The 14,891-nt window shown below is 37.8% G+C and overlaps 1 protein-coding gene across 4 annotated transcripts in view; it reads left to right on the forward strand.

The window, feature by feature from the left end:
• The window catches only part of SOAT1 (sterol O-acyltransferase 1), a 61,234-nt gene that overhangs the window by 9,476 nt on the left and 36,867 nt on the right, over positions 1-14,891 (forward strand). For 2 of the 4 annotated variants that reach the window (XM_010850148.1, XM_010850149.1), the window contains exons 2-3: positions 2,199-2,460; positions 2,817-2,945. In XM_010850148.1, coding sequence (XP_010848450.1) covers positions 2,822-2,945 — 124 coding nt within the window. In that variant the 5' untranslated portion in view covers positions 2,199-2,460; positions 2,817-2,821. The remainder of the gene's footprint in view (positions 1-2,198; positions 2,461-2,816; positions 2,946-14,891) is intronic. The other 2 variants (XM_010850146.1, XM_010850147.1) reach the window with 1 other exon arrangement.

A 14,891-nucleotide genomic window follows, 5' to 3' on the forward strand; every position in this document is an offset into this window, starting at 1 on the left:
GAGATGAGTCAGGGCCACCTGCTGATTAGAGTAGAGGCTGGGGAATCCAGTAGTTCTGGTTTTGAATCCCTTTTCTGCAGTTTTGAATCCCTTTATGATTTGGAGTAAACTAAATCACCTCCCTAAACTATGTTTTGAGACAGGAAAGAGTATATAGGAAGACATGGTGACCAAAGACAATACTGTGGGAATAAAATAGTTGTATTTACTTTAAAGATTATATTGAAATTAAAATAATAATACATGTAAAACATGTAAGGACTCAAAAGTAAGAGTCCCTATTTTTAATTCCACACTGTTAACCCCTGTATAATTCCTTTTTGAAACATCTTGGTTCTTCTTGCATCTTTTCTTTCTCTCTTCTTTGTCCCTGATTTCTTTTCTATCTCTTGTTGTCTTACTAGATAGAGGGCATCCCTCAGAGTTTAGTTGTCAGTTCTCTAATCTTTCGCGTTGAAGAATTAGACGTTCTTCTGGCTTCCTCTGTCAGTGTTACACAAATGATTTTAAATTTACCAGTAACCCTGACCTCTTCCCTAGGTTTCTCTTCTTAATTGGATCTATTGTTCTCCTAAAATTTCTACTTGATATGTCGGTCTCCAAATTGTATCCATGATCCCTTGGACTGTAGCCCACCTGGTCCCTCTGTCCCTGGGATTTCCCAGGCAAGAATACTGGAGCGGTCACCATTTCCTTCTCCAGGGGATCTTCCCGACCCAGGGATCATGTCTCCTCCTTGACACGTGGATTCTTTACCACTGAGCTCTACCTGGAACTATTCCATAATTCTGCTTCATTTGATTTCAACAACAACAACAACAACAACAAAAATAGAAGGGAAGTGATCTAGATTTGTCAGATTTTTACTTTGCCAAGCATTGGTATTTAAGAAAACAATCAAATTCACCATGTACTCCATTTTGTATGTAAAGGGCATTTTAACATAACTGTTTTAAAAGACCATAATCTTACGATTTTAAATAATGTAGTGAATACTTTATTATGTTTTGCTTTAGACTGCCAAAAACTTCTGTATAGTTAAACACTGCTTTGGAGTAAGCATATTATAGTCTTGATATTGATCTGCCTAAAATTTGATTTTGATTATGTTTGTCAGTGCTTAAAATGGCCTGCTGCTAAGTCACGTCAGTCGTGTCCGACTCTGTGCGACCCCATAGACGGCGGCCAACCAGTCTCCCGTCCCTGGGATTCTCCAGGCAAGCATGCTGGAGTGGGTTGCCATTTCCTTCTCCAGTGCATGAAAGTGAAAAGAGAAAGTGAAGCCACTCAGTCCTGTCCAACTCTTCGTGACCCCATGGACTGCAGCCTACCAGGCTCTTCCATCCATGGGATTTCTCAGGCAAAAGTACTGGAGTGGGTTACCACTGCCTTAAAAAAGTCCTAATTTGTTAGGTCTTTACAGTTTGACCCCAGCTCTTTTTTCAAATCTTTTTCTATTATCGACTTAAGAAAAAAGAATCCAAACAGCAGGTGATGTTTGTAGTTTGGATCTGATCCAGGTTCTGATCTGACCCTGCCATTAGCTTTGTGGTCTTGGACAAGTTACTGTCATGAGAAGAAGCAAATAGTCCTGGAGCTGCTCTCGTGCAATCAACTAGGCTTTGGAGTTTCTGGGCGAGCCTGGCACTTGACAGCCAGGTCTTCAGGGTATTCTGTTGAACATAAATGGTTTCACTGAACGTGAGCTTTAGACAAGACCATTCTGTCAACATGATGGATCAAGATAAGAATAAGATCATGTAATCATCAATGCTTGCCCAAGTCACAAAGAATCTAGCATCTGTCTCCCCAGTCTACTGGGAATGATTGTTGCTGTTTTGCCAGTCGCAGCTTTAGCCACCCTCTACTCTGCCTCCTTATAGAGAAGATTTGTTGGTATACCCAATCATCAACCTGTCCTCACTTTCTGATAACCCTCAAGCCAGAGTGAACCCCTGCTTCTTTGGACTCTGCCCAAAATCACTTAGTCAGATCCCAAGCCCTAAATAGATCGCTTCAAATATTCTCTCCCTGGGATGCCCCACAGTTTCCCATGATACACATTCCTAATAAACTAGTCCAGCTGTTGGTATGTTCCTGGTGTATGTGTGGAAGGCATTGACCATAACTACCTGGAACCTTATTTTTTCTCATATGTGAACCAGGAGTAATAATAGGATATTTTTTTTTTTTGACAGAATTTTGAAGATTAGACAGAAAACTTAAAGCACCTAGCAGAGTCCTGGTAATTAGTAAAACTCAACAGAAGCTTGTTTCTTGTCCTCTAACGAAGTAGTCTGATCAGTCATGGGCCCCTGAGCAGGGCTTACAAGGACCTTGCTTTCACCCTTTCTCACCCATGGAGTCCTCCGTTCTCATCCTTCAAGACACAGGTCACATACCTTCTTTCCTATGAAACCTTTGCACCTCTTAATGATCTCTTCTGTCTCTGCACTTCAGGTATGTATCATTCTTACCACCCACTTGACTATTTATCGTGTTCTTTCCTGTGGCATCTTTTAACTTACCCTTTACTTAATTCTTAATTTTTTATGTACTTATGCCTTGTTTGTTCAACCTTTTTTTTTTTTTAAGAATGGGGGCTCTGTTTTGAAACCAGCCAATGATTTTTATCAAGACTGATTTCTTCATTATTTGTTACAGTATCTTGTACTCAGAAAATGTTTAAACGTGATTAAAAGTATAACAAAAGGAAGAAAATATATCATTCGTCACCTCCCCTTAAATATGGTGATATTATGAAATTTACCTATGCCATATCCTTAGTTTAAAGCTTTTTATATCTTCTTTCCTAGACAGCATGGTAGTGGGTGAAGAAAAGATGTCTGTACGAAAACGGCTATCGAAGTCCAGTAACCATGCTGAGGAAGAGGAAGAAGGCCAGAGAGACTTTGCAGAGGAGTCCCAAGAGGCGCCTACTAATGGTGAGGCTTTTACTTTTTCTGAGGTGAATTAATGAAATCGGGAGCAAATTCAGTGTTCCTGAACAAGGATTACCATCTCTTTAGCTCTTAACTCCCCACTCCAGTACTCTTGCCTGGAGAATCCATGGACGGAGGAGCCTGGTAGGCTGCAGTCCATGGGGTCACTAAGAGTCGGACACGACTGAACGACTTCCCTTTCACTTTTCACTTTCATGCATTGGAGAAGGAAATGGCAACCCACTCCAGTGTTCTTGCCTGGAGAATCCCAGGGACGGGGGAGCCTGGTGGGCTGCCATTTATGGGGTCGCACAGAGTCAGACACGACTGAAGCGACTTAGCAGCAGCAGCAGCAGCAGCAGCAGCTCTTAACTGGCTGTGGTGTGAGGCATGCGGGATCTTAGTTCCCCAACTAGGGATCAAACCTGCATCTCCTGCAGTGGAAGCTTGGAACCTTAACCACGGGACCACCAGGAAAGTCCCTCTTAAGCTCTTAAAAATGGATATGCTGGCAGGCACTGTAAAGTGCAGAGGAGAGAAAGAAATTAAGAGAATAGAAAGGAACACTTCGGTTTCGTTACCAGTCAGAGCCGCTTTTGATACTGCTTGTGACACTGGTATGTGAATCGCTGCACCTCTCATAATAGAGGTGAGCTTTACTGATGAAAGTGGAGTTTGCAGTGTATGGTTTAGTTTTATGTATTTGATAACAAAGAAACTAAAAAATAAGCCCTTTTAAAGTGATTCATTGAACATTTTGTGGGTATCTACTATGTTTTAGACATCATTCATTCATCTTATTCAGTTCTTCAACTGCCTGATTCCTATCAGTATTTACTGGTGTTCTGCTAAGTGGTGCAGCTCCAGCAGTGATCGGTACAGATGTGTTTGCCCTTGTGAAGCTCCAAGTTAAGTGCATGAGAACCCCTCTCTCCGCTTTAACATAATTAGATTATTAGAAATAAGTGCTACTAATTACTCTTTTAATAGCTGACATTAGCATAATGAGCATAATTAGCAGGGTACATAACCTAGGTAAAAATCTTGGGAGAGACAGATGAGGGAATTGTGTTAGTTCTCATGTCCAGGTTTGCTTAACATGAATGCAAAGAAGACTGACACAGTACTTGTTTGTTAAGGTCAAGGTTTATGCTTAAGACTGATAGACTGGTAAACACAACTTCACTTGTTGTCATCTATTGCATCAAATATCAGGCTATTTATTTTTGCTGTGACATTTGTATAGGTTTGATTTCAGTGAGGATTTGAAATTTGAAGCTTGTTTGGTTAACAGATAGGTGTGGAACTTTTTGAGATAGGTTATCTTTGGCATCCTAAGACTTTTTTCATAAAGAAAAGCTTTTGCTTTTCCTGTTCAAATTTAATTGTAAATTAAATGCAGCCACTGGATCAAGAATATAAATGTTGTTGCTTAAGTTTGCATAATGAAGTTTATTGATTGTTGGACTCTTAATTAGCTATTTATGAAATACTTATATTTGCACATGAGCTAGTTTTAGTGTGGCTTTAAAATGTGAAAATTGTGCAAAATGGTGAGCCAACATTGGTTAGAAACCTTCCCCTTCCATGATTTAGGGACTGGGTGCTAAATCACATTATTTTTATTGAAACTTTCTGCTATCGGATGATTTTCTCTCTGTGTCTCTTTTTTTCTTTTTTTTTAAATATAAAGACAGAAAACTTAAAGCACCTAGCAGAGTCCTGGTAATTAGTAAAACTCAACAGAAGCTTGTTTCTTGTCCTCTAGTGAAGTAGTCTGATCAGTCATGGGCCCCTGAGCAGGGCTTACAAGGACCTTGCTTTCACTCTTTCACATGTATAAAATACTTTATACATGTATTTAAACATGCATAACTTCTACATGTTTTCAGCACTCCTTATTGTCTTAGTTCATTAAGTTTTAATCGGTTCAGATTTTAGTGCAGATAATGAAAATTGAATTATTTAGCCTGAAACAAGAAGTCTGAGCTTCTCATTGTTTTAATGTAAGTAATGCTGATCTGAAAATAGTGTTTCTCCATTTACTTTAACAATGATTCACTTTGGGGGAGTAAGCAGGCTCCTCCGTCCATGGGATTTTCCAGGCAAGAGTACTGGAGTGGGGTGCCATTGCCTTCTCCAGTTGGTTCCTGCAGGTACCCTTTATCAGGTTGAGAACATTGTCTATCTGTCTATTAATTTACAGATAATACCTATTTTTCACTGCCTTTTATTTTGCTACATTGTTCATTTGATAGCTGATTAATGAGTAAAGGTAATATGATGATAAATGGGGCTTCCAAGGTGGCTCATTGGTAAAGAATCTTCCTGCCAATGCAGGAAATGCAGGTTCAGTCCTTGGGTCTGGAAGATCCCCTGGAGGAGGAGATGGCAGCCCACTCCAGTATTCTTGCCTGGAAAATTCTATGGACAGAGGAGCTTGGCAGGCTACAGTCCATGGAGTCGCAAAGAGTTGGACATGACTCAGTGACTTGAGCATACATCATAACAACTACTAATAGTTTATCATATACCAGGCACTATTTTAAGTGTTTAACAAATATTAACTTGGTTAGTAGACGTCTAGTTATTTGATTTTAGGGTTCTTTGTGATACGTACATAAATGTTTGAACAGAGAGAACAACCTGCCTTATGTAAAAATTGAGAGTCTCTTGGCAAAAATAGATGAAAAAAAGTGAATATCATTGTTCTTGTGTAATTTGGCACCTTCATTCAGTTTATGCATCTAATCATAAAACTGACTGGTCTAGGTAGAGCTTTAATCAACTAAGTAGATTGAGAACACATTTTTTCCCCTTAGGGTAAAACCAAAACATGTTTGTTTTAGAAAGTACAGATAAACAGAAGTTCATGTGTCTATGATTTTTTCCTTGGCTGTATTCCTAGAAATGGTTTTTATTTATTTTGGCTGAACTGGCCCCATCAGGCAGCATGCAGGGTCCTAGTTCCCTGACCAGGGATTGAACCTATGCTCTCTGTGGTGAAAGCACCGAGTCTTAAGCACTGCACTGCCAGAGAAGCCTCTAGAAATTGTTTTTAGGTCAGTGGGAATAAATGCCTGTAAGATTTTGGGGCTGAGTATTGCCAAATCGCCCTCCGGAAATATTGCACTCCCAAGTAACAATATGAGAGTGCTTATTTTATTTCTTCAGCCTTTCTTCAGTCATGGATGTTATGTAACCTTTTGAATAAACTCTATGGCATTTGAGAGATGACAGATTCCACTTTACTTGAAAAAAGGCTTTGTACAATGAGGCATAATTACCAGCAGCAATAAAGTTATTGAATATTAATTAGTACTTTTTATAGCTTTTAAGGTCAAAAGAGTGAGTTAACAGTCCTATATTAAAAAAAGGAATTAAATAAATACAGTGACTAAATGGTATAGGAGACCACCTGCAGTGGGAGTAGGGGGGACAGCGCTTTAGAATGAAGGGGAGTGTCTCACAGAGGAGGTAGACTTTCACTTTGATCTTTGAGGAGGAGACTGGGAAGGGGCTTTTAAGAAAGCCAGGTAGAAAGGAATGGGTTTCAAAGGCATAGACTTAAGACTGTACAGTGTTATCTGTGTGGTGTTTTGTTTATTTTTGTAGAGGATTGTGGGGTGAGAAGGTAGTTCAGAGATGGATTTGTGCTGTTTTTATTTTTCTTTTACAGACAAGAGGACAAAATTGGAAAGGCAGAAGGAAATAAGCGGATAGGGTTTGGAGTCTAACTATATATGCAGTCATTGACTGACTGCTTACTGGGTTGGTTCCGTTAGTGAATAGGTTGTTCAATAAAGTTCTTGGTGAAAATGAAAAATATGTCTTATTTTTATTTAAAACTGAGCAAACTTCTTGGCCAACCCAGTACCTATATGGATGACTTATAGCCGTCAGACATACTTAGATGTTTTTTTTCCTTAGGCAAAACCAAGGAGAGCAGCTGTTAAAGCATTCTTTCACTAAGTTCAGAAAGGTATTCGTTTATCTTCTTGCTGATGGTGCTGGCAGCTCTTCTGTTGCAGATCCGAAGTAGATTTAGGAACTCCCTGCTATATAATACACTAGCTGGGAATTTTTTAATCTATGACAAACCTTCTAACATTTCTATTAAAAGTTATCTCTGTTGATTTTAAAATAAGATTATATGATATTGTAAAAGTTTAATGGTAATAGGACCAATTCCTCTCATTGCGTATATGGGCAACACATACAGTTGATGCAGGTGTGGTGACAAAAAATAAATCAAAGTTAGCTCTGGTTGAGTAGTGTAGTTCAGGGTTATTTCAGTTGTAGGATAGAAATCTGTTTATAGCTTAAAAATTATAAACCAGGTGAGATTGGTATGTCCATTTATTGCCTTTGCAGTTTACCAATATTATACCTTTAAGATATAGATGAACTTACTTTTGTCCTCATGATAGATTGGGGCTATTTCCTCTTCAGTTGTCCTTTGTTGAAGAAGTAAAAACAGTTTGATTTAATTAAGAAACAAATGGCTGAACTGTGCTTATTAATTTTAAAATTTTAAATTATGTTCTTTTTTAAAAAAATCAAATATTGTAGAAGGTTATAAAGTAATAATTCTTCCCTTAAGTAATTCTGTTTTGCTTTTCTGTTTTTTCCTACTTGTGGAATCATATTGGGGATCTTTTCTGCAATTTGCTTTTTCTAAACTTTTAAATTCAATATATGTAAGTGAAGTTGTCTTAAAAGTATCTGTGTAGCACTTCTGTTGCACAGTGAAAATTGCTCAGTCCAACTTTTTGCAGCCCCATGGACTGTGGCCTGCCAGGCTCCTCTGTCCATGGAATTCTCCAGGCAAGAGTACTGGAATGGGTTGCTATTCCTTTCACCAGGGCATCTTCCTGACCAGAGATCAAAGTGGGTCTCTTGCATTGCTGTTAGGGGCTTTACCATCTGAGCTACAAAAGAACCCTGTTGCATAAATGCTTAGTAATTTGACTTGTCCCTTTTGGGTGGACATCTGGGTTGCTTCCACGAATTTAGACTATAAAAAGTACTGCAGAGAACATCCTTGAAACCATGTCCTTGCTTACTTGTACTTGTAGGATACATTCTTTAAAGTGAAATCGCAGGATCAAAGAGTTTTTTCTTTTAAAATTTAGATATTACTGTCTTTCTTAAAAATGTTATACCAGTTTATCCTGCCATCTATATTGTTTCCCTGTACTCTTGTTAATATGTCTGCTAATCTTTTTTTAAGCTTGCTAATTTGAAGGGTGGAAAACAGTGTCATATAGCATGAATTTGTTCTTATGACTTATGAGGCAGAAAACTTTTTCCATATATATACTATATTTTTTCTTCCAAAGCCCTGTCCCTTATTTTTTGCCCATTTTTGTTCCCTATCAGATGGCTGTTATTTTTCTTTTGTTTTTGTGAAGAGTTCTTTCTATGTTAAGGCAGTTCCTCCCTTTGACTATCATGCACTATGAGTATTTTTAACTGTTTATCTTTTGACTTTGCTGATAGTGCGCATGTGTAGTTTTTATGTGATCGCATAGCTCTTGTATTGCTTTTAGATGTCTTGTCATGCTTAGAAATCATCCAAAATTATGAAAAAGGAAAATGGATGATTTTTTTTTTACCTTTATGGGTTTTTTAAGATTCAATGTTTGATCTATCTGGAATTTATTTTTAATAATAAGTCAGCTGGGATCTAATTTACAGTTTTTTGAAATGGCTACCCAATTGTTTCAACATTATTTATTAAATCTCCTTTTCTGTATAATACTTATCACCCTCATTTCTAGTTCAGATTCCATTTCTCTGCAGTAGTGTAGATGTGACTAGTAGAGAATTTTGAAAGGTTTTTTGAGGTCAGTGGAGCAGTAGAGGATTTAGATGGATTATACTTTTTTTTTTAATCTCCCCTTTTGCTTCTAAGATTGATAAATGATTGATTCTTTCAAGGACTACTCCTAAACGCATCCATCCTATGGACATAGGGATGGCTTTCCCATGATGGTTTTAGATTATATATATCTATGTGGAGAGCAAGGTAAAGTTGGGATGAAGGTTTCTGTGGTATAGTCAATGAGAATTTTTTAGAAAATAACCAGGATTTTAAAATGAGTCTGAACTTCTCTAGGAAGTAAAAACTTGCTAGTCAGTGCCTACGCATTAGCTAATTCTGTACTTTACCACAAAGATACAAAGAAACACAAGCTAAAAGAAGTGAAACTTGAAACATGGTTATTAGTCACTACCATGTAGTCCTTAGTCATCTTTAAGAATTTAATCACTATAAGTAGCACTTGATTTTTTAAATTGTAACTAATGAATTTTTAAAAACTTTTACTTTGTTTTGAGCTATAGCCCATCAACAATGTTGTGGTAGTTTCAGGTGAACAGGGAAGGGATTCAGCCGTGTGTGTGTGTGTGCGTGTGTGTGCGTGTGTGTGCGTGTGTGTGTGTGTGTGTGTGTGTGTATGTATATATATATGTATCCATTCTCCCCCAAGCATTCCTCCCATCCATGCTGCCACATAACATTGAGCCGAGTTCCCAGTGCCATACAATAGGTCCTTGTTGGTTATCCATTCTAAGTATAGCAGTGTGTTCGTGTCCATTCCAAACTGTCCCTTCCCCGGATTGAAATTTCCCCCCGCAACCGAAAGTTTGTGAGCCTGTTTCTGTTTTGTAAGTAAGTTCATCTGTATCACATTTTAGATTCTACATCAAGTGATACCATAGGATATTTATCTTTCTGACTTATATGATAAGCTTTAGGTCCAGTCATGTTGCTGCAAATGGAATAATTTCATTCTTTTTTATGACTGATCAATATTTTTTTTTCCTGATCTCTATGGCTAGAGATCAGAAGATGGGTTTTACTTCAGGCTCATTTTTTTTTTTAATTTTATTTTATTTAACTTTACAGTATTGTATTGGTTTTGCCATATATCAAAATGAATCTGTCACAGGTATACATGTGTTCCCCATCCTGAACCCTCCTCCCTCCCCCAGGCTCATTTATTTACTGGTCATGAGACTGTGGGCAAGATGGTTAGTGTCTTTGAATCTGATTTCTTTGTTTTGAAAATAGAAATGACACCAGCTGTCCTTTATTTATCTATTTTTGGCTGTGCTGGGTTTTTGTTGCTGCATGGGCTTTTCTCTAGTTGCGGTGAGCAGGGCCTACTCTCCAGTTGCCATGCGTGGGCCTCTGTATACAGTGGCTTCTCTGGTTGCAGCTTCTGGGCTCCAGAGCACAGGCTCAGCAGCCATGGCGCACGGGCTCAGGTGCGCCTCTGCACGTGGAATCTTCCCGGATCAGAGATCAAACCATGTCTCCTGCATTGGCAGATGGATTCTTTACCACTGAGCCACCAGGGAAGCCCCTAGCTATCTTTTTATCTCACTGGGTTGTTATAAAGAATAAATTGTGATGAGGTATAATCGACATTTTATAAATATTGAAATTTTGCAGCAAGTTTTTATTTTTTTTGGCCCTACCACGTGACATGCAGGATATCCATTCCCCAAGCAGGGGTTGAACCCAGGCCTTGTCAGTGAAAGTCCAGAATCCTAACCACTAGGCCTCCAGGGAACTCCTTGCAGCAAGTTTAACAAGGATGAGGATTTGGAAATTTGGAGACCATAGTGACTCCAGAAAAGAAGGAGTTACAAAAACAGGTTGGGGATGAATTACTAGTGAGAAAGTGAAGATAGAAAGTATAAATCACTTTTCTAGGACATGTATTGAAAAGAACAGCATGGGTCACAAAAGATGAGGTTCGTTGGAAAGAGCTGCCATTTGTTTCCAAAGGGCATTGTTTCCAAAATTTCAGTTATTTTTAATTTTGCCATTATCTCTGTACTCTATTTACTATTATAAAGATCACTGAAAAGTCCTCCTCCTAAGCAATAAATTCTGTAAAGTCATAGGCTTGTTTCAGTTACATATTTGTTTCTAAAATGATAAGTAAACATGTACTACTGGACAAAAATTCACAGATTTGATTTTGAGTACCACTGATGACATCCATATAATTTCAGCAAAATTTTAAAGACTGCATTGTCTCTGAGTGTAATGTGGGTGCTATAAACTACTCAATGTGTTGAATGATTTGAACAGTTTCTCAAAAGACTTAAAAAGGATCAAGGCAATAGTTTAAAGGGTTAGTCTTGAAAAAGAGATGGGCTACCCCTTTCTCTGACACAGGAGTAGTGGAGAAGAGGATTAAAGATAGTGAACATTAAAATACAAGATATTTTAGGAGTTGGTACCTAAAATGATCAATTGAAGGTAAGGTTGCCTGGTAAGGTTGGGACTTGAAAAAGGTGGAAAATGTTTGGATCTATGCTTGTGATGAATGTTACAGAAATTCATCAAGAGGCAAAGACAGATACTACATTTTTTTATTGCAGGCCTGGTTAAGACTTGACAGCATCAGTTTATATAGTGGGCCTATTTTCTATATTATTTCTGCAAGGTGTGGCAATTCAGAATCAGAAAAAGCAGATAGGCAATATCTGGGATTGGGATATGGCTTGGCAGGTTCAGGAAATTGGTGGTGGTGATGAGGGAAGGATGGAAATAATGACAGAGGGTTAGTAACTCTTGGCTGGGTAAGAAAACTGGGAAAGCAAAAGAATAATTTCCATGAGAAGAAAATCTGTTTCCTTATGTTTCTTTTTAGAGCAATGAAATCTTTTCTAGAAACTGTCCAACAGACTTCTCATATCTCATTGGCCAGAACTAGGTTATAAATTAGGCTGTCTTCCTTTTGCCTCTTTATTCTTTTCTACCCTACTTAGAGTCCATAGCGTCAGCCTCCCAGGGCACAATCAATCCAATGGCTCCCATGCCCTCTTGTTTCTGGTAGGGTTTGGTCATGGTTGGGTTGGACAGCCCTGATAGGAGATCCAAGGGCAGAGAGTAAGGAGTGTTTTTGTAATGTCAGTTTCCTTTGGGCTGGGTAACCATCACTTCTATTCAGTTCTTTCCAAAGTGTTCTCTTTGGCTTTCCTTGGCTTTTCAGGATAGTAGCAGTTTTTGGTTGTGTGTTACTAGCCCTAAAATCTACACCATCTTTTGTTGTTTTTCTTAAATTTGTTGACACATTTATAAAAAAGTTCCTTCTAAACTCTTCTCAGTAACTATAAGTGGGCCATCTCTAACTGAGTACTCATGCCCATTCTTGAAGCAGTCTCTGGCAAGGGGAATGAGACACATACCCTTGTGAGGGAAGCACCAGCCTTGTTCACCATAGTCCCATGAGATTATAAAAAGAAACTGTGCGTGTATGTCAGCCAGACTTAGAGTAAATTTAGCCATCTAGAACAGAAGTTGTCATACACGACCACTTTCATTCATTTATGCCTGTAGCGCTTCTGGACCATATGGCCCCCCAAACCTAAAGTTCTCTCTGGCCCATTACAGAAAAAAAATTGCTGATCCCTGATCGAGGACTATACTGTTCAGTATGGTGTGGTTGAACACTTGAACTGTTGCTAGTCTAAACTGATTTAATATTATAGTTGTAAAATACATACCACATTTCAAAGACTCACTTGCATCTGTTTTTCCTTTTTCATGTGGCTCCTAGGAAATTTTAAAATACATATGTGGTTCACATTTATATATCTGTTGGACAGCTTTGATCTAGACAGTAACTGGTAACCTAGAAAGTAAGGAATTAAAAGCTGCCCTTTAGCACAAGCCTCTGTTAAGTACAGTAGGGCTTCCTAGGTGGTACTAGTGATAAAGAACGCACCTGCCAGTGCAGGAGACGTAAGTACAGTATTGTAAAGCTGAGAGAGCTTGGCACCTGGAGGCATTTGACTCACGGTCAAGTCCCAGAAGACCCAAGTCCTTACAAGTCTTCATGCTGTTTCCATTGCCTGAGATAATCTTTCCGAGTACCTGTTCACTGTGATTTTTCCTTATCATTTGAGACTCAAATATCAAATATTGACTTCCTCTGCAAAAGCTCACTCCACCCTCACGATTCCACAGCCCTTCTGTGTATTGTAATTATCTGTGTTTGCATATTTCTACTGAGAGCCTAAAGGAGGGGGCAGTTGAAATACATGCCTATCCTGAATGTATTGGGTTCTCAGAGGATTTTTACATCATGAGTAAATATATAATTGAATGAACAAGTGAGTTACTAATTTAATAAGTTTGGTTATTTGTCTTTTCCTTCTGGGTAACACTGGCAATAAATTTGGCCTAGTCGTGTAAGTATAGGATTTTACAGGAGTCAGATTTAGTGAAAAGTCGTGAAGAAGCAGCCCAGGTAGAAAAGCATAACTTTCTGGAGCTGTTTAGTATAGGCCCCATTGCTCTCATTTACATTTTAATATCAATAAAAGTATTATAATAGCACAGTACAGTAATCTTTTATTTAACATAAAGATTATGTATAGTACAGTCTTTTTCTCTTTTTAAAAGGTGCTAATTTTAGGAAGGTCTTCATTAAAACTGGTTCAGATTAGATTTTTGATACTTCAGGGAGTGCGTTTTTAAATATTCAGTTCAATGTCGTAGATTCTACAAGTGTGAGGTAGTATTAATGAAGATAAATGTCTCAAGCCTGACTTCTTAGAAATCAGTAGGTTAGGGAAAAAAAAAATCGAGAGTAGTGTTCTTTAAGGATTTATCTTTAGGTCTACTAGTAGGTATTAACAGTTAATGATCAGTTAACAGTGATATTAATGATTTAGACAGATATTTCAGACACTGCAAGGCACTCAGTCCTTGTTTATCACTACTTCCGAGTCAACATTTTAGAAATTTAGAAGCCTTGAGTTTACTCAGGTGGTTGGTTGTCTGTATATAGATCCTTAAATCATTGGATATTCGCTTTTATGGCATTATTCTTTTGATTTTTATGACATTTAAGTTTTGGTGGATAGCAGGAAAGTAATTTTCTTCTGAATGTTATATGAGGTTAATTTTAAGGTGAAAGAAAATGAATTTTAAATGTATTTTTCTCTGACTTTATAGAACGTTACTATTACTTGGAGTGGGGCCTTCAGAGATTCTAGTCTAACTGGGAAAAAGTTTCCCAGCTTTCCAATCTCTGACTCATCAAACCAATTTGAAATGGTGGTGATGTTATTTATGGATAGACACATTCCTTTTGGAAGTGATGCACAGTAGTGAGAATTAATCTTTGGTGTCTTCTTCCCCATCTCCCTGTGGTCGTTAGTTGAAGGAAAGAAGCTTCTGTATTCATTTATTTGTGAATCCATGGTCTGATCATAGTAGAGAGCTAAATAAAAGTATTTTTTACAACTGATAGAAAAATCAAGTGGATATTTGTTTCACCTTCATATTTCTTGCCTAATAAGGTACCAGTTTGATACCAGTTTAATAAGGAACCATATCATCAAAACTTATCATCTTTCCACTCCCAGTGCCATTGTTTTGACTTATGGCAGTATTATTTCTTGTCAGGATTTATTGTATTTCACTTCTGTGATCCTTTCTTTCTCTCCTGCCAGAGAGTGGACTTTTCTAATATCAGATCATTTATTCTTTTGCTTAAAATTCTTAATTTCCTCAAAGCTGTTGTGATACAGACCGTTCATGGTATGACCTCCTTCCCAGTCATAAATTCCACTGTTATCAACGATTAAAGGTATTACTTCACTGCCTTCTGGCTTCTTCTGTTGTTGGTATTGATGAGTCAATACCAGCATAATCGCAGTTCTCTTGAAGGTGATATTTTCTTTCTTGTTGCTTTCAAGGGCCTTTTGTAGTTTGCTTTAAAATAAACCTTTGTGTAAAAGATAAATTAAAAAAAACTCTGTATTATACAGTTTTACTATCATATATCTTTACCCAACTTGGGATTCTTTGATCTTCCTTTGAGGACTGGCATTTTTTAACACTTGTGGAAAGTTTTCAGCCATTATTGCTTCAAGTTTTTTCTCTCATTTTAGGGCTTTTATTAGATGTATTTT

Source organism: Bison bison, unplaced genomic scaffold (genome assembly GCF_000754665.1).
Source record: "Bison bison bison isolate TAMUID 2011002044 unplaced genomic scaffold, Bison_UMD1.0 scf7180017864289, whole genome shotgun sequence".
Classification (NCBI taxonomy): domain Eukaryota; kingdom Metazoa; phylum Chordata; class Mammalia; order Artiodactyla; family Bovidae; genus Bison; species Bison bison.